At 54.3% G+C, this 22,027-nt stretch overlaps 1 protein-coding gene across 6 annotated transcripts in view; it reads right to left on the bottom strand.

Annotated features, from left to right (window-relative positions):
• Positions 1-18,706, bottom strand: part of ADAMTS10 (ADAM metallopeptidase with thrombospondin type 1 motif 10) — a 31,309-nt gene extending 12,603 nt beyond the window's left edge. Inside the window, exons 1-13 of one of the 6 annotated variants that reach the window (XM_007995133.3) lie at positions 18,605-18,674; positions 16,030-16,138; positions 13,546-13,732; positions 12,935-13,281; positions 11,573-11,729; positions 8,481-8,698; positions 5,056-5,139; positions 4,803-4,948; positions 4,377-4,420; positions 4,142-4,247; positions 3,908-4,054; positions 3,597-3,738; positions 14-121 (exon numbers count right to left, since the gene is read on the bottom strand). In XM_007995133.3, coding sequence (XP_007993324.1) covers positions 14-121; positions 3,597-3,738; positions 3,908-4,054; positions 4,142-4,247; positions 4,377-4,420; positions 4,803-4,948; positions 5,056-5,139; positions 8,481-8,698; positions 11,573-11,729; positions 12,935-13,281; positions 13,546-13,633 — 1,587 coding nt within the window. In that variant the 5' untranslated portion in view covers positions 13,634-13,732; positions 16,030-16,138; positions 18,605-18,674. Of the gene's footprint in view, positions 1-13; positions 122-3,596; positions 3,739-3,907; positions 4,055-4,141; positions 4,248-4,376; positions 4,421-4,802; positions 4,949-5,055; positions 5,140-8,480; positions 8,699-11,572; positions 11,730-12,934; positions 13,282-13,545; positions 13,733-16,029; positions 18,547-18,604 lie in introns of those variants that run through there. The other 5 variants (XM_073016994.1, XM_007995134.3, XM_073016995.1 and 2 more) reach the window with 5 other exon arrangements.
• Between the last annotated feature and the right edge of the window lie 3,321 nt (positions 18,707-22,027).

Genomic DNA, 22,027 nt, shown 5'->3' with positions numbered 1-22,027 from the left:
GGCCGGCGCTCACCCCCTTGTCGATGGTGTGCGTCTGGCACAGCGTGCCCTCGGCGGCCGGGATGCTGTTGGTGATGCACCGGTTGCTCTTGCTCAGACACCACAGCTCGCTGCAGACCTCCTGCGGGCCGAGGCGCCCGCTCAGGCTCGCCCCACTCCCTTCCTCCCTGGGGCAGCCCGCCCGGCTTGGGAGGACCCAGATGTCCGGCTCACTGCCGGCCCCGGAGCAGAGAGCATCGTACTCCCTTCCTGGCTCTCAGTGGGTCTTCATGCATCCCTTTGCGGGGCATGGCCTGTGACTTATCCTCTGCCAATAAGCTCCATTTATGGAACACCTTATGCATGCCATATACCTCTTTAGGCAGTACTACCCCATCTTACTGGGAGAAAACCAAGCTTCAGACAGGTAAGGTCACTTGCTAGAGGTCACACAACTACTAAGGGAGTAGCCTGGAGCTTAACCCAGCTCTTTAATTCAGAGTCTGTGCTCTAACGAACTTTGCAATTCAGCTTCTGGTGCCTTCTGAGTTTCTGGAAGGAATCTTGGGACCTACTGAGGAATGAACAGGAAGTATTTGGGGTTCTTTTATGGGATAGGCAAAGTAGCTGAAGAGAAAGTAGTGGTTCTGAGAAATCGGCCTGGATGATGACTAGGCCAAAGGCCTCAACTCTAGTATTTTTCCAGCTTGTTGGTTCTCTTTGTTCCCCCATCTAAACTGGAGAAGCCCCCAACACTTTTAAGCTATGGGGAGGGGTGGAAGTTTGGGAGGGGACAATGCCAAATTAGGTTTGTGTGGGACATTCCTGTCTTCCTCCAGGTGAAAAATCCCCACCTTCTTCCCGTCTGAATCCTGCACAGGCTGGACCAGTCCCAGGGACTCACTCTGACCCTTAAAGTCCAGGTTAATACCCCTGGAGAAGCCCCACTGAGTTAAGGTGAAGCAAAATCTCTGACCCTCTTGGCCCACATCCTAAGCAACCTCCCACCATCTTTCCTTTAAGAAGTAGGTGGTCCTGGCCGGGCACGGTGGCTCACGCCTGTAATCCCAGCACTTTGGGAGGCCGAGGTGGGCGGATCACAAGGTCAGGAGATCCAGACCATCCTGGCTAACTCGATGAAACCCCGTCTCTACTAAAAATACAAAAAATTAGCCAGGCGTGGTGGTGGGCACCTGTAGTCCCAGCTACTTGGGAGGCTGAGGCAGGAGAATGGTGTGAACCTGGGAGGCAGAGCTTGCAGTGAGCTGAGATCATGCCACTGCACTCCAGCCTGGGCGACAGAGCGAGACTCCATCTCAAAAAAAAAAAAAAAAGAAGAAGTAGGTGGTCCTTCTGTAATTATCAAGTGTAATCCCCTCTTTGAACCCAATTCTTGTAAGCTTTCCAGTTGTGGGACTGGATCAATCAATGGCCATTGGAAAGGACCCTTCCTAGGTCAGCCCCTTAGAGATACTTGTACATACGTGAGAAGTTGGAAGAGTTACTCTCAGACACATTCTAACTCAAAGGTCCTCTAGAGTCTCTGCCTTCTGCCTTTTAGAGGACACTTCTCAGCTAAAAACTTAGCCTGTGTCCTCCTGGCCATATCTAAAAATATTACATCAGCCCGGTCGCAATCCCACTTCTGACACCTCAAGAGAACGATTTCAGCCCTGCTTTTGGCCTCCTCTCCACAAGGAGGCACTGTGGCATATTTGAGTTGTGCAGAGACCTCAACTCTGCTATTGACCTGCAACATATTTCCCCTCTCTGGGCCTCAGTTTACTCATCTACAAGATGGGCAGCCTAATGCCTGCCTTGCCTATATAAATGGCTATGAGGCATGTGACAAGATAGATAAGAAAGGACTTGCACCAATGCCATTATGGGGTAACAATGACCACTGCTATCTCTGGACTAGGCACTAGGCTGAACCTTTACATATATTAACCAGGTCACATGAAATAAATAAATCCCCCTTTGTCAAGAGGGCCTGAAAGATGTTCCTTCAAAAACTAAAAGGCAGGCTCAATTCAACATATAGCCAGTGCCAGCCCAAGCTTGATGTTTTGACAGCTCCTCCCCTCCCTTGCCCCTTTGTAAAATTTGGAGAGTCATGAGAGATCTATTTAAATCCCAGCTCTGTCATGGTCTTGAACTGTGGCCTTGGACAAGTCACCCTTCCTATGCTATGCCCCAGTCCCCTTCTCTGTAACTTGGGGGCTAATAGGATTGTCAGGAGTTTAGATAATGATACACAGCACATGCTTAGCACATAGTGAGAGCTCAGTAAACGTCAGATACCACGATCGTTGTTAGGATACCTGGGTCACAGCAGATGGTGAGGATTAGCTTCAGAATTCTTTAGGAATTCCTTAGAGGGTGCTGTAGTTGCCAGCTAAGTTAGGGTGGAGGGGCTCAAGGGTGGGATGTCAATGAAATAGAAATTTTGGCCGGGCGCGGTGGCTCAAGCCTGTAATCCCAGCACTTTGGGAGGCCGAGACGGGCGGATCACGAGGTCAGGAGATCGAGCCCATCCTGGCTAATACGGTGAAACCCCATCTCTACTAAAAAATACAAAAAACTAGCCGGGTGAGGTGGCGGGCACCTGTAGTCCCAGCTACTCGGGAGGCTGAGGCAGGAGAATGGTGTAAACCCGGGAGGCGGAGCTTGCAGTGAGCTGAGATCCGGCCACTGCACTGCAGCCTGGGCAACAAAGCGAGACTCCGTCTCAAAAAAAAAAAAAAAGAAAAAAAGAAAAAAAAAAAGAAATGTTTCCAGGGTTTGTCTCTGTCGTGCAGTGGAATGGAGGGAGGGCAATTTGGCAGCTGCTTGCCCTCTGCTTTTCGTGAACACGGCATCACAAAAACTCTGATCCTTTGAGTTGTGAGGGTGTGAAGAACTAGGGCTGGGCCTGGGCCCCTAGGGCTGAGACTTTGAGGAGCTTAGGGGTGCATTTAGGGAATCGAGGCAGGTGGGGAGAGGAGGAGCAGACCGCGGCTGAATGCTGGTGGCTGAAGCAGGAAGCCAGTAGGTCTTCAGCTTCCTGGGAGGAGCTGGGAGTGGAACCCTCTACCCCCAACTCCCTTCTCTATGCACGAATAGGGCTTTGGGAGTCTAAACCTCGGGAAAGAGTGGGGAGAGGTCAGGAGGCTCAGAGCTCCTCCAGACAGGGAGTCCCTGGAAGGTTCTGTCTAGTTCTTTGCCAAGTAGGGAAGATAGCTCATCCCCAGGGAAATTATTTCCATCAGGACTGGATGTTTAGTTAAAAACTGGCCCATGAGAGGTCTTGAGACTTTGATCCTGCTGTAGCCCACAGGTGGTCTGATGTACCAGACAGAGAAGGTGGCCCCCAGCCCAGCCCTCCCCTCAAATCAGGGGTCTGGAGAAGCAGGGGACCCCAGTTTTGTTCCCAAGCACTGTCTGATTGCTTAGGATATTTTGCACACTCCATGCACCTCTGTCCTCCTAGATCCCCATGGGGGCTCACCCCATCCCCCTTCCCGGCTCTCCCACCGCCCCCCCACTTCCCAGCTGGGTGCCCTGGTGGAGTTCCCTCCCCCGCCCCCAGCGGCCCCCTCCCCTCCCAGGAAGGAAAGCAGGAAGACTCTCTCTACCCCGTATTTACACTGACGCGATTTGACTCCATGCTGGAAGCGGCATTGCTCATCTGCATCGTAGGCTTGGCCCGGTGCCACTGTCGGGTACACAAAGTCCTGTCTGGGGGGCCGGTTGTTCAGGCAGAGCCCCAGGCCCGAGCTGCCTCGAGAGAAAAGCAACTGTCATGCTAGGTGGCTACAAGTCAAGAGCTCAGGAGCCCCGGCTGGATGGGGGTCCCAGGGAGCAGCCCTGATTTCTGTCGTCTCCCGTGCACCCTGCCCCACCATGGGTGTGATGCGCTCTGAGGGACACGCAGGTGCATCCTCACTCTAGAAAGCTGGTGATGTAGTCACGGCTGCAGGATGACCACACGAATGGGTTGGTCTTCATGGTAATGTGGGCAGCCATGAGCTTGGCTGGGTCCTGACCACGGGCCCCACAGCTGTTTCCCACGCCGTCATGGTTCATGCCGAATCTAGGGAAAGGGGTGTCGGCTCTGCCGGGCGCCGAGGGACCCGCCCAGCTCCTCCCGTCCTCCCCCTCCTGTGTGCCCCGGCCTCACGTGTGCCCGATCTCGTGGGCAATGGTGAACGCCGTGGCCAGGCCAATGTCCTCATTGACGCTGCAACTTCTCTCGCGCTCACACATTCCACCCACTGGGGCCAGGCCTGGGAAGATGGGCATGTGGGGATGGGACTGGGAGGCTCAGGATGGTGCTGGCTGGCCCCATCCACCTGCCAGGTCTCACCCCAGCCCACTGCCTTCATAGACGCCTGAAACCTACGGGGCTCGGATACCTAGTGTGCCGCAGGGTTTGTTCTTGTAGATGCAGATGTCATAGCTGTAAAAGGAGAAGGGGGCAGTGAAGGGGCTGGGCTGTCTCCCTAAGCCCTGCTGATGCCACCATGCCCAACTCTGGGGGTTGAGTCCTGCCTTGGAGGCGCCATCTGCCCCTCACCTGAAGCTGCATACAGGAGTGACTGACCATGAATGCACGCATGCATGGGTGAGAGAATGAGTGAATGAGGGCATCAGTGCCCAAACAGCCCCAAACCTCCCTTACTCATTATTCTTAAGCAGCCCCTCCCCATCCCTACTCCCTCATGGGCGGCCCAAGCTTCCCTCCTCCTCCCGACCCCAGCAGAAGTGATCTCTGGACTCTCACAGTTCCCTGGACCACCTGTTTTCTCAGCCTCAGTCCTAGACCTCTCCTGTCCCCTCACCGTGTGATGAGCACTGCTGTGTCATGGTTAGCCACACCGTTCTCTGGAATGGCATTACCATGGCCGCTGTGGTTCACGATGGATTTCTGCCACTTACAAAAGCTGTCCAGGGACTTCCCGGCATGGTGGGTGATCTCCAGAGTGGGCTGGGGATGGACAGAGGGAAGTACGTGGGCGCCCACCACCCAGGGGACGGCAAGACCTGCTGGTGGGAAGGGGAAGGGGAAGGGGAAGGGGAGGGAGCCCCCCGCACCTGGTCCTCTGTAAGCAGGATGAGGCGAGTTACGAGGATGTTAACGGTGCTTCCCAGACTCGAGTCCTGGAAAAGTTTGGCAACCTGACCTCCAAGAAACAAGAGAGACCGAGTCTTAAGAGGAGCCCAGGGTAGAAAATGAAAAGCAAAAACAATGATAACAGCTTGCTTTCATCAGATACCGACTGTGCGTCAGGTCTTAGGCTAAACCTGCTATTGGTTTTTTTTTGTTGTTGTTGTTACAGATGGGGGGGGGGGTCTTTGTATGTTGCTCAGGCTGGTCTTGAACTCCTGACCTCAAGTGATCCTCTGCCTGGCCTCCCATAGGGCCAGGATTACAGGGGTGAGCCACCACACCCGGCCATGCATCAGTCTTTTCATGAATAGGTACTATTTGTTGTTGTTACTATTTGTTGTCGTTGCTGTTGTTTTTTGGGATGGAGTCTCGCTCTGCTGCCCAGGCTGGAGTGCTGTGGCACCATCTCAGCTCACATCCGCCTCCCAGGTTCAAATAATTCTACTGCTTCAGCCTCCCAAGTAGCTGGGACTACAGGGGCACACCACTATGTCCACTTAATTTTTTTTTTTTTTTTTTGAGACAGAGTTTTGCTCTTTTTGTCCAGGGTGGAGTGCAATGGCGTGATCTCAGCTCACTGCAACCTCTGCCTCCTGGGTTCAAGTGATTCTCTTGCCTCAGCCTCCTGAGTAGCTGGGATTACAGGTGTGAGCCATCACGCCCAGCCATGCCCGCCTAATTTCTGTATGTTTAGTAGAGACTGGGTTTCACCATGTTGGCCAGGCTGGTCTCGAACTCCTGACCTGAAGTGAGCCTCCTATCTTGGCCTGGCACAGTGCTGGGATGACAGGTGTGAGCCACTGTGCCTAGCCATGCATCAGTCTTTTCATGAATAGGTGCTATGACTATCCCCAATTTACAGATGAGGAGACATGCAAAGAGAGGTTAGGACACAGCTGGTAGGTGTCAGAAGTGAGACTCAAGTCTGGATTGCTTACCAGGACATTTCTCAGACTCCTCCAAGCTCAGTTTATCTACTTGTCCCCCAACCCCTGCTTACCCCCCTGACTGCCTCAAGCATCTTTGCCCAGAGGCGACCTGAGGGATATATATGTCTGGAGTCATTCCACAGCTATCTGAAAGTACCAATTTGCCCATCACCACAGGAAAGTAAAACTGTGAGGGCAGGAGGCTCTGGAGACAGTGGTCAGAGGAAAGGAGGAAGCAGCCCCAGGGATGAGTGGGCACAGAAGACAGAGGCCAGGCTGCAGGGATATTGGAGCCCTGGGGCAATCATCATTTTCCTGTCTGGAAACCCCCAGGAATTTTTTTGTTTTTTTTTTTGAGACAGAGTCTCACTCTATCACCCAGGCTGGAGTGCAGTGGCGCAATCTTGGCTCACTGAAACCTCCACCTCCCGGGTTCAAGTGATTCTCCTGCCTCAGCCTCCAGAGTAGCTGGGACTACAGGTACCCACCACCACACCCAGCTAATTTTTGTATTTTTAGTAGAGACGGGGTTTCACCATGTCGGCCAGGCTGGTCTCGAATTCCTGACCTTAGGTGATTTGCCTGCCTCGGCCTCCCAAAGTGCTGGGATTACAGGCGTGAGCCACTGTGCCTGGCAGGAAACCCCCAGGAAATTCTGAAAGCCCTAGGGAGAGAGGTCAGGCTCAGGCACAACAGAGTGCCATCAGTGATGACGCTACACAACATTTTGGATCCTCTGCCTGTCTGCTAAACTTTTTGTTTCCCCTTTTGCTTCAGTGAAATGAGAGCACCATTCATCAAGCCCTTACTATGTGCCGAGTAGCTTACCTGGCTTCCCTCCCACCAATCCTTACTCTCTATGGTGGCTACCATTGTATTTCCATTTGATACAGTAATACGCTGAGGCTTACAGAGGCCGAGAATCTTGCCCGAGATCTAGGATGGAAATGGACTGTATCTGAATGTGAGTCGGGGAGGTCACCCTGTAGGAATTTAAAAGTAGGTGCTTGTGCAAGAATGCTGCATGAATACAGATGTGTGCCTGTGTGTGTACTGCTAACCTCAATGAGTACCTGCGAGCTGTGGTCTATCTATCTATCTATCTATCTATCTATCTATCTATCTATCTATCTATCTTATCTATCTTATCATCTATCTATCTATCTATCTCTCTATCTCTCTATCTTATCTATCTTATCTATCTTATCTATCTATCTATCTATCTATCTATCTATCTAGACATGGAGTTTCCCTCTTGTTGCCCAGGCTGGAGCGCAATGGTGCGATCTTGGCTCACTGCAACCTCCGCCTCTTGGGTTCAAGCGATTCTCCTGCCTCAGCCTCCCAAGTAGCTGGGATGACAGGCGCCCACCACCACGCTCAGCTAATTTTTGTATTTTTAATAGAGACGGGCTTTCACCATGTTAGCCAGGCTGGTCTCGAACTCCTGACCTCATGTGATCCACCCACCTTGGCCTCCCAAAGTGCTGGGATTACAGGCGTGAGCCACCGTGCCCAGCCTACTGTGATTTATTTATTCATTTATTTATGAATGACAGGGATCATAACCCACTGCAGCCTCAAACTCCTGGGCTCAAGTGATCCTCCTGCCTCAGCTTCCTGAGTAGCTGGGACTACAGGTGTGTGCCACCACACTCCACTAATTTTTAAGTGTTTTGTAGAGATGGGGTTTCACTGTTTCCCAGGCTGGTGTGTGTTTACTTTTTAATTTTTTTGAGATGGAGTCTTGCTCTGTCACCCAGGCTGGAGTGCAGTGGCGTGATCTTGGCTCACTACAACCTGCACTTCCCGGGTCCAAGCGATTCTCCTGCCTCAGCCTCCTGAGTAGCTGGGATTACCGGCGCCTGCCACCACACCCGGCTAATTTTTTGTATTTTTTAGTAGAGACAGGGTTTCACCATGTTAGCCAAGCTGGTCTCGAATTCCTGCCTTCAAGTGATCTGTTCACCTTGGGCGTGAGCCACTGTGCCCAGCCTATGTGTATTTTTACACACAGCAAACACTTATATGCCACCTACTGCATGCCAAGAACTGTTCTACACACTTTATCAATGCACTGGATCTACCTTAGCTTTATAAAGTAGGTACCACAATTATGCCCATTTTACAGATAGGTAAGCCAAGGCAGAGAGGTGAAGTCACTTGCTCAAAGGCAGAGAGTTAAAAAGTGGCAGAGCAGAAATTTAAGCCCAGGCAGGTTCCCTCTGCCCCAGGGTACCTCTGCATCTAGTCACTGTGCTTATGCTCTTTCTCCTCGTTCATTGCCATATGCAACCTTCCTTTCTAAGCCTGTCCCCACGTCAGGGATTGGGGTGAGATGGTAGCCACCCCCTTGCCTAACACAGGAGGCTGGCACCAGGTCCTCAGGGCTGCGTGCCCAGGGAGGGGAAGGCACTTACAATGTTCATGATGGCCAGCACATACTGCTCCACATCCCGGCGCCCGTGATAGGCCACCATCATCTTGTCAGCCACCACCAGGGTCTCCACGTAGCGCTCTCGGCTGACGGATCGCTTCAAGCCTGGCTGGCCACGCTCTGTTTCATTCCCCAGGGGCCTGGCAGGCGGCGGCTTCAAGGTCCGCAGCCACCATGGCCGCCCTTTCCACGGTTTCTCATCTGGGGGACCCAGTAGAGCAATTAAGCCCTGCCCTGCCGGTGGGATGCAAAGCTGCCCGACAACTGTCTTGTCCAACCTCTATCTGGCTACCTCTCTACCCGACAGACAATTTCTGGTCATTCTGCTGCTTTCTCTTGTTGTCCAAGACCTGTGTGATGGTCTGTCTGCCCAATACCTCATCGTTTTTATTCTTTTTCTTTCTTTTTTTTTTTTTGAGACAGACAGCGTCTCATTCTTTCATCCAGGCTGGAGTGCAGTGGCACGATCTCGGCTCACTGCAACCTCCGCCTCCCAGGTTCAAGCGATTCTCCTGCCTCAGCCTCCCGAGTAGCTGGGATTACAGGCATGTGCCACTATGCCCGGCTAATTTTTGTATTTTTAATTGAGACTGCATTTCACCATGTTGGCCAGGCTGGTCTTGAACTCCTGACCTCAAGTGATCCACCCGTCTCAGCCTCCCAAAGTGCTGGGATTGCAGGTATGAGCCCCTGTGCCCGGCTGCCTCATTGTTTGTCTACAGGGCATGTTGGCAGTGCCATTTCTATTTTTTTGTCAATGTCCTACTGCCTGAGAATATTGTAGTCTACCATGATGTCACTGTCCCACTGCCAAACCGCTGAGTTCAATAACAGCCTGACTTCTCCCACTGTTGGCTGTATGCTGTTCCACTGCCTGTATGCCAAGCTGTTCAGCTACCAGCCTGCCCCACTGCCCAAATGTCCAATCGAACACTTGCATGACTGTCCCAGAGCTAAGCTGGTTGGTTGAACCACTGTCCCATGATGACCAGCATGATTGTACAATCCATTGACAATTCCATTGCCCGAATGGAATGGTGTGAACCAGCCTATTTTGCTGTCTGAACTGTGTGCTTGGACATGTTGTCTTGTAGATGAGCAACTTTTCCGATCAATGCACTGCCCGATTAGATCAGTGAGTTCTAACTGCAATGCACTGCAGTTAGAACAATCATACTGCCTGATGTACTACAACCAGATGGTCTCATGGACCACCCAACTGTGACATCGTATGTCATCCACCTTTTCTGTCTGTACAGCTGACTGTGGCTGTATGTCTACCACAACATCCTACTCACAAGACTATCTGATTATACACTTCATTCAATATGACACTGTTCTGCTTTTCCATCTAACATTCATCGGATTTTCTTTTTTGAGACGGAGTCTCACTTTGTCGCCCAGGCTGAAGTGCAATTGGCGCAGTCTCAACTCACCGCAACCTCCACTTCCTGGGTTCAAGCGATTCTCCTGCCTCAGCCTGCCAAGTAGCTGGGATTTACAGGCATGTGCCACCATGCCTGGCTAACTTTTTTGTATTTTTAGTAGAGACGGGGTTTCGCCATGTTGGCCAGGCTGATCTCGATCTCCTGACCTCAAGTGATCTGCCCGTCTCGTCCTCTCAAAATGCTGGGATTACAGGCGTGAGCCACCATGCCTGACCCTGATTTTCTATATGTATATTTTGAAACAGGATCTTGCTCTGTTGCCCATGCTGGAGGGCAGTGGTGTGCTCAAGGCTCATTGGAGCCTCAACCTACCTGGCTCAAGGGACTCTCCTGCTTCAGCCTCCCAAGTAGCTGGGACTACAGGAGCCCACCACCACACCTAGCTTATTTTTTCTATCTTTGGTCGAGATGGTGTCTCCCTATGTTGCCCATGCTGTTGTCAAACTGCTGGGCTCAAGCGATCCCCCCGCCTCAGCTTCCCAAAGTGCTAGAATTACAGGTGTGAGCCACCATGCCCGATCGGACCTGGTTTTCTGGCAGTATGACTGTGCTGGCAAGTATTTTGTTGGTATATAGCTTTCTTTCCCTCTCATTTCCTAAATGCCTGATTGTACAACCATCCTCCTACCAGTCTGATCATAAATCTGGCCTTTTGGCTGTATAACTGCTGGAGTATCTGATATAATCACCACACTGTCTAACTGTCTGATCAGATGATAATCCTAGAGAAGGAATGGTTTTATACCTGAACACCTGTCTGGCTGTTTTACTCACCGCTGGGCCAGGTGACTACAGCAGGGATAAGATTATTCCATAGCTCCACTGGTTCACTGTGTGAGGATATGTCTCTGCTGTCCCCTGGATAGAACTGCCTAGTTTTTTTTTTTTTGAGATGGAGTCTCGCTCTTTTTTTTTTTGAGATGCCCAGGCTGGGGTGCAACGGCACGATCTCTACTCGCTGCAACCTCTGCCTCCTGGGTTCAAGTGATTCTCCTGCCTCAGTCTCCCGAGTAGATGGGATGACAGGCATGCGCCACCACACCTGGCTAATTTTGTATTTTTAGTAGAGATGGGGTTTCGCCATGTTGGTCAGGCTGGTCTCGAACTCCTGACCTCAGGTGATCTGCCCGCCTCGGCCTCCCAAAGTGCTGTGATTACAGGTGTGAGCCACCGTGCCTGGCCTGATTTTTTTTTGAGACGGAGTCTTGCTGTCACCCAGGTTGGAGTGCAGTGGTATGATCTTGGCTCACTAAAACGTCCGCTTCCCGGGTTCAAGCGATTCTCCAGCCTCAGCCTCCGAGTAGCTGGGATTACAGGTGCTTACCACCATGGCTGGCTAATTTTTGTATTTTTAGTAGAGATGGGGTTTCTTCATGTTGGCCAAGCTGGTCTTGAACTCCTGACCTTAGGTGATCCACCCACCTCGGCCTCCCAAAGTGCTGGGATTACAGGCGTGAGCCACTGCACCCGGCCAGAATTCTGTAATTATATCACTGTGTCCCCTTCTCAGCAGCTCCATCCTTCCCCTCACATAACTGCCTGCTGACTTTCTGGATAAACAGACACTGCTGCCTCAAGGGAAAGATACCGTGTAGCCCTCTGCCCATCCCCAGAAAGACCGATGTACCTCTCACTCCACAGGCCGTGTCCAGGTGGGGGTGACGCAGAGAGGAACGCTTGTACACCACATGTGGTCCACTTTCCTCTGGGCCCCGAGAACCCTTGGGCCCACCGTGTAGGGGCTCAATCAGGTACTCTTCCTCGTCTGCCACAATCAGGCCGTGCTGGGTTTTGAGAAGTGGGACAGAAAGTTCTCAGGATCAGGCTCTGGAGCTTAGGACCCCTGGGACCTTCTCTCTGTCTTTATGATTTCGTTCTTATCGCATCAGGTTTATTTTGCTATTTATTTATTTATTTATTTATTTATTTTGGCATAGGTAATTAGTATCCATGCTATTTCTTTCTTCTTTTTTTTTTTTTTTCTTTTTTTGGAGACAAGGTCTCAATCTGTCATCCAGACTGGAGTGCAGTGGTGCAATCGTAGATCACTGCATCCTCAACTTCCTGGGCTCAAGCAATTCTCCTGCCTCAGCCTCCCAAGGAGCTGGGACTATAGAAGTACACCAATATGTTTGGCTAACTTTTTAAATTTTTAATTTATTTTTCATAGAGATTTATTTTTTCATATATTGCCCAGGCTGGTCTCGAATTCCTGGCCTCAAGTGATCCTCCTGCCTTGGCCTCCCCAAGTGCTAAGATTACAAGCATGAGCCACTATGCTCAGCCTCTAATTTCTTTTTATTTTTAAATTTTATATATGTGTATGTGTATATTATGAATGTATGTGTATAGATACACACACATAATTATATATATAAAAATATAAATATATATAATATATATAAGTATATATAATATATAAATATATGTAAGATATACATATATATATATATATTTTTTAAAGAGACAGGGTCTTGCTCTGTTGCCCAGGCTGCAGTGCAGTGGTGTGATCTCAGATCACTGCGACCTCCCCCTCCTGAGTTCAACCGATTCTCCCACCTTAGCCTCCTGAGTAGCTAGGATTACATATGCACACCACCATGCCTGGCTAATTTTTATTTGTATTTTTAGTAGAGATAGGCTTTCACCATGTTGGCCAGGCTGGACTTGAACTCCTGACCTCAAGGGATCTGCCCACCTCAGCCTCCCAAAATGCTAGAACTACAGGCATAAGCCACCGTGCCCAGCCTCTAATTTTTTGAGATAGATGTTCAGCTCATTAATTTCTGGCCTCACCTAAGGCTATACATTTTCCTCTAAGTACTGCTTTAGCTGCATCCCCAAAGTACTGATTCACTCAAAACACTTTAAAAATGTCCCGTTATCATTCCTTCTCTGACCTCTATGTAGAAGTGTTTTTCTTAACTTCCAAACTAGTAGGCATTCCCCACCCCCCACCCCCTGCCGCTTTCCAGAATCCTCCACTCACCAGGCCTCCACAGGTGCTGATGGCCACATGGGAGCTGCTGGCCTGGTCCTGCAGGTGACCAGCGTAGAGGCAGTGGGGCCGGGCGGCCCTCTGCCAGGCCAGGCCCTCCCGTGTCCAGTACTCCACGGAGACGTGCCCTGCCAGTAGACGGGAGCTGCGGGTCAGGTTCAGCAGGAAGTGGGTGCTGGGTGCGGCCACCTTGTAGAAGAGGCGGGACTCGGCTGTGGCCCCGGTGCCCCGGCGCTGCCTCCGGGGAGGAGGTGGCGAGAAGGCCAGCAGTGCCCCGTTGTGGTCCACGCGGGTGGGGAAGGCGATCTCATAGCTCTCCAGACTGGACAGGAACTCATCTGTGGGTGAGGGTCAGAGGCCTGGGGTGGGCCCTGGTTTTAGTGGACCCCTGTGTCTTGGTTGTTAGGCTGCTGGAGCAAGTGATGCTGGCCTCACTGACCCCCGAAATCCAGGCAGTTGGCTGCAAGGCTCCCACCTACTGACCCCAGGGCCTTCCCCCATTGACCCCCATCCCAGCCCCCTGATACCTCTTTCTGTTGGAGCCCAACTGGTCTCTTACATTTTTTGCTCCCTCCCCACCGCCACCACCAGACTTCCCCTACCTTGAGACCGGAAGGCGTGCGTGACCTCGAACATGAGGCCCAGCCCCAGGGCGAGGGCCCAGCGGAGGATCTGGCAGGCGGGAGCCATAGAGGCCACGTGTCCACATGTCTCTCCCCAACCCCGGCTGCCGGCAGCCCCCACAGTGCCGCCTCCCCTGTTCACAGCCTGCGCAGCATCACCGGGCTCCTGGGAGGGGGGAGCCAGGTAAGGAGGCGCCTGGTCCCGCTGTCCAGCACAACCAATGCCAAAGCTTTTCACCTGACTGAAGATTCTGAATGCATTTTCTCGCTCAGTCGCTCCCCTCTCCCCACCTCCCCTTCCAATCTTTCCTACACTCTTACGAAAGGACAGGCAGGGACTGGGATGCTGGGAGTACCTCCTATGTGCCAGCTACTGGCCCTAGTTTCTACACCACTGCATTTCTGTTTTATTGAGACGGGGCATTACTCTGTCACCTAGGATGGAGTGCAGTGGTGTGATCATAACTCACTGCAGCCTCCACCTCCTGGGCTCAAACAATCCTCCTGCCTCAGCCTCCCAAGTAGCTGAGATTGCAGGTGCATGCCACCACCCCTGCTTAATGTTTTTGTTTTTTTGGAGAGACGGGGGTCTCACTTTGTTGCCCAGGCTGATCTTGAACTCCTGGCCTCAAGCGATCCTTCCACCTCAGCCTCCCAAAGCACTGGGATTACAGGCATGAGCCACTGCACCCAGCCTACCACTGCATTTCATTTCCAAAATAACTGAGAAGTCACGGTCATCTTTTTTTTTTGAGATGGAGTCTCTCTCTGTGGCCCAGGCTGGAGTGCAATGGCGCAGTCTCGGCTCACTGCAACCTCTGCCTCCTGGGTTCATGTGATTCTCCCGCCTCAGCCTCCCGAGTAGCTGGGATTACAGGCACACACCAACACACCTGGCTAATTTTTTTGTATTTTTAGTAGAGATGGGGTTTCACCATGTTGGCCAGGCTGGTCTTGAACTCCTGACCTTGCATCATACTCACAATCACTCATCTTTTTATAGATGAGAAAATAGACTCAGGAGTGATAAAGTTTGCCCTGGGTCACACTGCTAGAAAGAGGTGGAACCTGGGTTCATTCATTGGGTTACAGCATCTGGTGGAGGGTGGATGGGGGCATAACAGCCATGCATGCTGAGGATAGCAACCCTTACTTGCCCTAGCCCTGTGGGGTTCCATCTCTTAGGAGTGACAGATGACAGTCAAGTGAATGGAGAAGGGTTCAGATTGTGACATGTTCTCTAGAAGGTATCCATAGGGAGACTGGGAAGCAGAGGTTCAAAGCATAAGAAATCAATGGTGTGAAGAGACAGGAGAAGGTGCACCAGGAGGGGAAACAGCAAGGTCAAAGGCCTGGAGGTGGGGTAGAGCCTGGCATGCACCCAGGCAGGGTGGGTGCAGGAGAGTGAGGGGAGGCTGGCATCAGAGGCACTTGAAGGCTGGGGTGGTCAGTTTGAATTTTCAAGCCGGATTAAAGCTAAGGCTAGTACTCCATTCCCCCAACCTCTCATATTCCCACCCACGCACCCATTGTCCCGGGCCCTGTCTTTGGATTCTCCAAAAGGGGTAGCACCATTCAAGCCAGATTAAAGCTAGCCTCCAGCCTTTCATATGCTCACCCACGTACCCACTGTCTTGGGCCCTGTCTTTGGATTCTCCACACCGGGTAGCACCCCCACCCTCCCAGTCCTCTCCTCCGCCCTGTGTTTCCGTCCCCTTTTCAGATTCTTCCTTTTCAAGGCTCCAAGCCAGCCTGCCCCGCAGGTCTCAGTCTCTCCAGCATCTGCCCCAGGCCAGCCTGCCGCAGACACCACTTTGGGCCACCAACCTGTGCCAAACCCTCTTCCCCCACCCTCCTGTCTCCACCCTCCTCCTCCTCTGTGCAAAATCCCTTAATCACAGAGTCTTGTTTTCTTTGCAGCCCAGCCAAGTCTGACAGTCAATCCCCAAACAGGGCAGTTCAGCCCCGAGGGAGGGAGCCAGGTTTTTGCCAAGTTGCTGATGGACCGAGAAGCCCACATTCTCCACTTCTGCTTGGATCCCTCTAGTGACGGGGAGCTCACTCACAGATATTCTATGACCCCATTGCACTCTTCAGCTGGGCTAATGTCCATTCCTTTTGTTGTTGTTCTCTCTCTCTTTTTTTTTTTTTTTGAGACAGAATCTCGCTCTGTCATCAGGCTGGAGTGCAGTGGTGTGATCTCCGCTCACTGCAACCTCTGTCTCCCAGGTTCAAGCGATTCTCCTGCTTCAGTCTCCTGAGTAGCTGGGACTACAGGTGTGCGCCACCATGACAAGCTAATTTTTGTATTTTTAGGAGAGACGGGGTTTCACTGTGTTGGCCAGGATGGTCTCGATCTCTTGACCTCATGATCTGCCCACCTTGGCCTCCCAAAGTGCTGGGATTACTGGCGTGAGCCACAGCACCCGGCCTCTCTCTTTTTCTTTTTTTTTTTTTTTTTACCTTTTGGGGGCTTCAGTTGGTGGAGTGGTGTTGGGCCCCTGTACGGATCCTTCCCTCGCCTGCTCCCTGCACCTGGACCTTTCTGGGCCTGTTTCTTCTTCTTTGGAGCCTGGGCAGGGAGGGGTCAAAGAGGAGGAGCTGGGCTGGTCTTCAGCACTGAGCTGGGTCTGTAGTTGAGGGATCGCTGAAGAAATCTGGACCCTCTCTCTGTCCCTGGAGAACCTCCTCTTAGACTTTTTCTTTCTTCTGTTCCTAATGAACCCCCTCCAACAAAAACCCACTTCCTCTCCCTCTCTTCTTCTTCTCCCCTATTCCTTCTTTGGAGGTGTCAAACAACTCCCAGATCAAAGCCCTTCCTGGTTGGGCACCTCTGACCCCTGCTCCTGCCCTAAGCCACGCCGGAAAGGTAGCAACATTCTCATTGCAAGTAAAGCAGGGACCTCACCCCTTTCTCCCATTGGCTCCCTCCCTCCTCTCCTGTTCTTGCACTGCCAGGCCTGGTCCCTCGTCCTCCTCCTTCAGGGGCTCTCTCTGGTCTTGTCTAGAGTGTCTTTGGGTCTGTCCCGGTCCCCCTAAGACCCTCACAGTCCTCATCACTGTCCTCTGAAGTGAGGTGCTCCTCCCAAAACCCTCACCCCCTATTCTGTGCTTTGGGCTCAGGTGGGGTGTGAGGGACAAGGCTTGGGACATCATGGAAGGACCCAGCATGGGGGGTGAGGACAGGGGAAGGGGACTCACCTGCGCACAGTGTATGGGGTGGGGGGAGGAAGGGGATCTGCAGAAGGCTCACAGGTGTCTGAGCTGGGTCCAGCCCACAGGGTGGCGGAGAGGTGTGACACAGCCCAGGGCAGCGGGTGGTGGGGGGACATTAACAAGGCAGTGGGTCTGGGGCAGAAGATGAAGCTTGAAAGAGGCTCAGGGACAGAGATGGTGGTGGACAACAGGATGTCAGTGAGGCATGTGCACTGTGGCGCATGTGTGTGACTGCATGTACGTTACAGCATGTATGTGAGTGTGTGACCCTGTGCGTGACTATGAGCGTGTGACTCCATGTGCATTATGGTATGTGTGTGTGACCCTGTGTGTGTGCATGACTGCATGTGCATTACAGCATGTGTGTGACCCTGTGTGTGTGTGTGTGTGTGTGTGTGTGTGTGTGTATACCCAGGCCTGGCCATTCCTCCAGCCCCTCCTCCCCGAAGGCAGGAGGGAGGTGGCCAGCGTGGGGGAGGGTGCCAGGCCTGGAGAAGGAAATGCCTCCGGGAAATGGAAGTGGCTTAGAAACAGAGGCTCTGTCCCATTCCATCCCATCCCGGGGATCCTGAAGGGACCCTCAGCTCCACACCCAGACCTCTCTGGCCAGGCTGCGGGGACAGGGCCCACGGACCGTCCCCCGTGGAGGCCAAGGCCGCGTCTGCCCAGGCAGAGGCCCCAGCTTGCCGGCCTCCTCCCGGCTGCACATCTGGCCGGGCCGGCAGGACGCAGCCCCTGCCGGAGAGCAGACAAAGGCCCAGCCGGGGCCTGCGGGAGGAGGGGGCCGGCGCCCGGGCTGGTCCCCCACAACCGGCCGATAATTAAAGGCCCTGAGCCCGACCGCTGGAGACACCCTGAGACAGACGGCTGTGGCCTCAGTGACCAACTCAGGGGAAGTGGGCGGCGCCACTCCCACACCCAGATACACAAACACACACTGGCAGCGACACACACATCCCGCGCAACCAGAGACAGGCGCTCGGGCACTGCAGACCCACAAAAGACGCCAGGACGCCTCCACCGCAGACATACGCGCCGACAGGCTCAGTGCACACTCAACACACCCAGAGATAAACACATGGAAACACACAACCACACACTCCCAGACATGTGTAAACACACACTCATTTACCCGCGCACACACGGGACAAGCCAGAGAAACACGCTGCCACACAAATACACGCACCTGGGGCCTACACACACAGAAAGACACTCACACACATACACAGACAACCCAAGGAGACAGACACACAGGCCTACACGCTGACACATACACACTTATTTGCATGCTCACACCAAACCAGAGACAAACTCACAAGTCCCACAGACCTAGACACCCCCCCACCAGACACACATACACAGGCATTTACACACTCATCACACTCAGAGACAAACGCACACATGCTTGGGGACACACACACAAACCCAGACACACACACACTCATCTCCAAATCTGTGCGCACCCAGCAAACCCCTATGCGCACACACTGTCCACACACACAGGCAGACACACAAGAGACTCATCCCCAGGCACTGACACACACATGTAACGCACAACCACTCCGCCCCTACGTGGACGGACACACACACACACACACACACACACACACACACACACACACACACAGAGCAAACAAACCCACGGCAATCCCGGGCGCGATCAGTGGCGCGCGCACTTGAAGACCTCAGGCACAGACGCGAGTCGCACAGCGGGACGCCCTCCCCCATCCAGGGCACCACAGCCCCACGCCCTCACCGCTCGATGAGGACACACAAAGTCCCACCGAGTCACGCACCCCGGGTCCCCCGCCCGCGCCGCTACCTGCGCCGCGCCCGGGGCCTCCGCGCCGTCGCCGCCGCTGTCTCGCCGCCCCGCGCGCAGGAAGGGAGGGAGCGAGCGAGCGCGGCGGCGTGGCCGGGGGAGGGGGCGCGGGGAAGGCACTTCCTGAGCCGCCTGCCAGGGTTATAAAAAAACCCCCAAACCGCGCGCGGCCAGAAACCCCGCCCGCCCGCCGCCGCCCGGCCTGGGCCGCGGGCTGGACCCCAGCCAGGGACCCGGGAACTCGGGCCGCCCCGCCCGGGACCAGCGCCCCCGCCGCGGGGGAGGGGGCTGGGGAACCGCGGGGGGTGGGGAGGGGACGAAGCGGGGGAAATCGAGTGGCGGCGGGGAGAATGGACGGGAGAGGGGAGAAAGAATCAGGTGGGGGATGGGGATGGAGGTAGAACTGGGTGGGTGGGGGTTCGGGGAAAGGGAGGACGAGAAGGGAGAGGTTGGGGGAGGGGGAAGTTTGAATGAAAGGGGCAGGGGGAGATGGAGGCCTGAAGGAAGGGGCTGAGTGGGGTACGGGGAGGTGGGGGCCTGGAGGAGACGCTGAGTGGGGTACGGGGAGGTGGGGGCCTGGAGGAGAGGCTGAGTGGGGTGGGGGGAGGTGGGGGCCTGGCGGAGGCGCTGAGTGGGGTGGGGGGAGGTGGGGGCCTGGAGGAAGGGGCTGAGTGGGGTGGGGGGAGGTGGGGGCCTGGAGGAAGGGGCTGAGTGGGGTGGGGGGAGGTGGGGGCCTGGAGGAGACGCTGAGTGGGGTGGGGGGAGGTGGGGGCCTGGAGGAGACGCTGAGTGGGGTGGGGGGAGGTGGGGGCCTGGCGGAGGCGCTGAGTGGGGTGGGAGGAGGTGGGGGCCTGGAGGAAGGGGCTGAGTGGGGTGGGGGGAGGTGGGGGCCTGGAGGAAGGGGCTGAGTGGGGTGGGGGGAGGTGGGCGCCTGGAGGAGACGCTGAGTGGGGTAGGGGGAGGTAGGGGCCTGGAGGAGACGCTGAGTGGGGTGGGGGGAGGTGGGGGCCTGGCGGAGGCGCTGAGTGGGGTGGGGGGAGGTGGGGGCCTGGAGGAAGGGGCTGAGTGGGGTGGGGGGAGGTGGGGGCCTGGCGGAGGCGCTGAGTGGGGTGGGGGGATGTGGGGGCCTGGAGGAAGGGGCTGAGTGGGGTGGGTCGAGGTGGGGCCCTGGAGGAACGGGCTGAGTTGGGTTGGAGGCAACGGGAAGGAGTGGAGGGGGGTACGGAATGGGGCGGGAGGGGGGATAGGAGCATGATATGGTGGGGTCGGGGAGGGGAGAGCCCACTTCCTTGCCAGCCTCTGCGGCATCAACAACAGCTGTTATTTATTGAGGGCTGGGCCTGGCTCAAACAAGCATTTATTGGGCGCCTCCCGTGTGCCAGGCACGGTGCCCGGGGCGGGAAATAAGTCCCAGCTCGGCCCCGCCCTCTCTGAGTTCTCAGGGGGTCTGATCGGTCAGGGGCCTGGCCTTGGTCTCTGTACCTTAACTCCTTAGCCTTGATGTAGGCCCAGGTGGTCCCGTTTCACAGATGAGGAAACTGAGGCCACAGAGAGGGGGAGAGTGAAAATTCTGTTGGAACCGGAGCCCTCTGGGTCTTGGTCACTCTGGGTCTGGCTCCATAAAATGAACGAATGTGTGAATGAGGGGGACCTGGATGGTTGGGGCAGGGTTGGGATTTGAACCCCAGGCGCCTGGTACACTGCCTGGTTCCAGGGAAGGGCGGTGACCCCCAGGCCTCACAATTCCAGGCATTTCCCAGGAACGCCCCCTGGGGAGCTGGGCAGAGCCTTGGCCTTGGCTTTCTCTGAGTCTGGGTTTACTCATCCACACAGTGGGGGTAATAACAGCCTTTCCAGGGCTGGAGTAGGGGGTGGAGGAGGGGTTTCATTCTGCAGCAAAGATTTGTTGTTACGTGCTGGGTTCCAGGGACACAGCTGAGACCAGGAGGGCAGCTTCCCAACTCAGAATTTTTCCTTTTGAACCTGGAATGACATGTCATTACTCATGCATACAGCAGGCGCTGCATAAATACCAGACTCCTGGAGTTCCTACCACACTACCTTACCCCAACCTCCTGGGACTCCAGGCTAGACCAGAGGGACAGCCGCCATCCTCCTGTTTGCTCCCCACACTCCCTCCTTCCCACCAGGGCCTCTCAGGCCCCCGTTTGAGGAACGAGTCTAAGTCAGCCATTTCTGGCCTCTGTTAGCTGTTCTACTACCTATGGGCCCTCTTTCTCCATGAAAGAGGTGGTGGCTTCCTTTCTTTGCCATACTGCTAAAGGCTCCTACTGTTAGCTTAGTGACTGGTCCAGCCACCTGTCCCTACCTTTTTTTTTTTTTTTTTTTTTTGAGATGGAATCTTGCTGTGTTGCCAAGGCTGGAGTGCGGTGGCGTGATCCCAGCTCACTGCAACCTCCGCCTCCTGGGTTCCAGCAATTCTCCTGCCCCAGCCTCCCGAGTAGCTGGGATTACAGGCGCCCGCCACTATGCCCGGCTAATTATATTTTTAGTAGAGATGAGGTTTGACCATGTTGGCCAGGCCAGTCTCGAACTCCTGACCTCAAGTGATCCAACCGCCTCTACCTCCCAAAGTGCTGGGATTACAGGCGTGAGCCACTGCGCCCAGCCCACCTGTCCCTCCTCTTAAGGATGGGTGGCTTCCAGACCGCACTGGGAATTTCAGGGCTGCTTTGAGCCAGGCGCTCCCAGGCTCTGGCACTTCTAGCTGTGAAACCTCTCATTATAATTACTCTGTGAAACTTTGACAGTTCTACACTCACTACTTCCCACCACAGCCCCAGACCTCCCTGTGGGGCGGGGGGGGGGTGTCTCTTTTTTTTCTCGAGGGCATGTGGCCCTCTAGGGCCTGGCAGATTGTTTAGGGGAAGCACCGTCCCCACCTGAATCCCCAGGGAGCTGTGTTGGGGTCCCCACCTAAAGCCCCAGGGGGCTGTGTTGGGGCTTTTGCGGTGAGTCTTGGGAAACAGACTAATGTCTTTTCCTTTTTCTTTTCTTTTCTTTTTTCTTGAGGTGCAGTCTCGCTCTGTTGCCCAGGCTGGAGTGCAATGGCGCGATCTCGGCTGACCACAACCTCTGCCTCCTGGGTTTAAGCAATTCTCCTGCCTCAGCCTCCCGAGTAGCTGGGACTACAGGCGCATGCCACCACGCCTGGCTAATTTTTGTATTTCACTATCCTTGGCCAGGCTGGTGTCAAACTCCTGACCTCGTGATCTGCCTGCCTCGGCCTCCCAAAGTGTTGGGATTACAGGCGTGAGCCACCACGCCCAGCCCTTTTGTGTCTTTTTCTTCTGAGACAAGATCTTGGCTCTGTTGCCCTGGCTAGAGTGAGGTGGTGTGATGACAGCACACTGCAGCCTCGAACTCCTGAGCTCAGGTGATCCTTCTGCCTCAGCTTCCTGA

This window comes from Chlorocebus sabaeus, chromosome 6, assembly GCF_047675955.1.
Source record: "Chlorocebus sabaeus isolate Y175 chromosome 6, mChlSab1.0.hap1, whole genome shotgun sequence".
Lineage (NCBI taxonomy): Eukaryota > Metazoa > Chordata > Mammalia > Primates > Cercopithecidae > Chlorocebus > Chlorocebus sabaeus.
The sequence above is the reverse complement of the archived record's forward strand: the minus strand, read 5'-3'. Positions and strand labels throughout refer to the sequence as shown.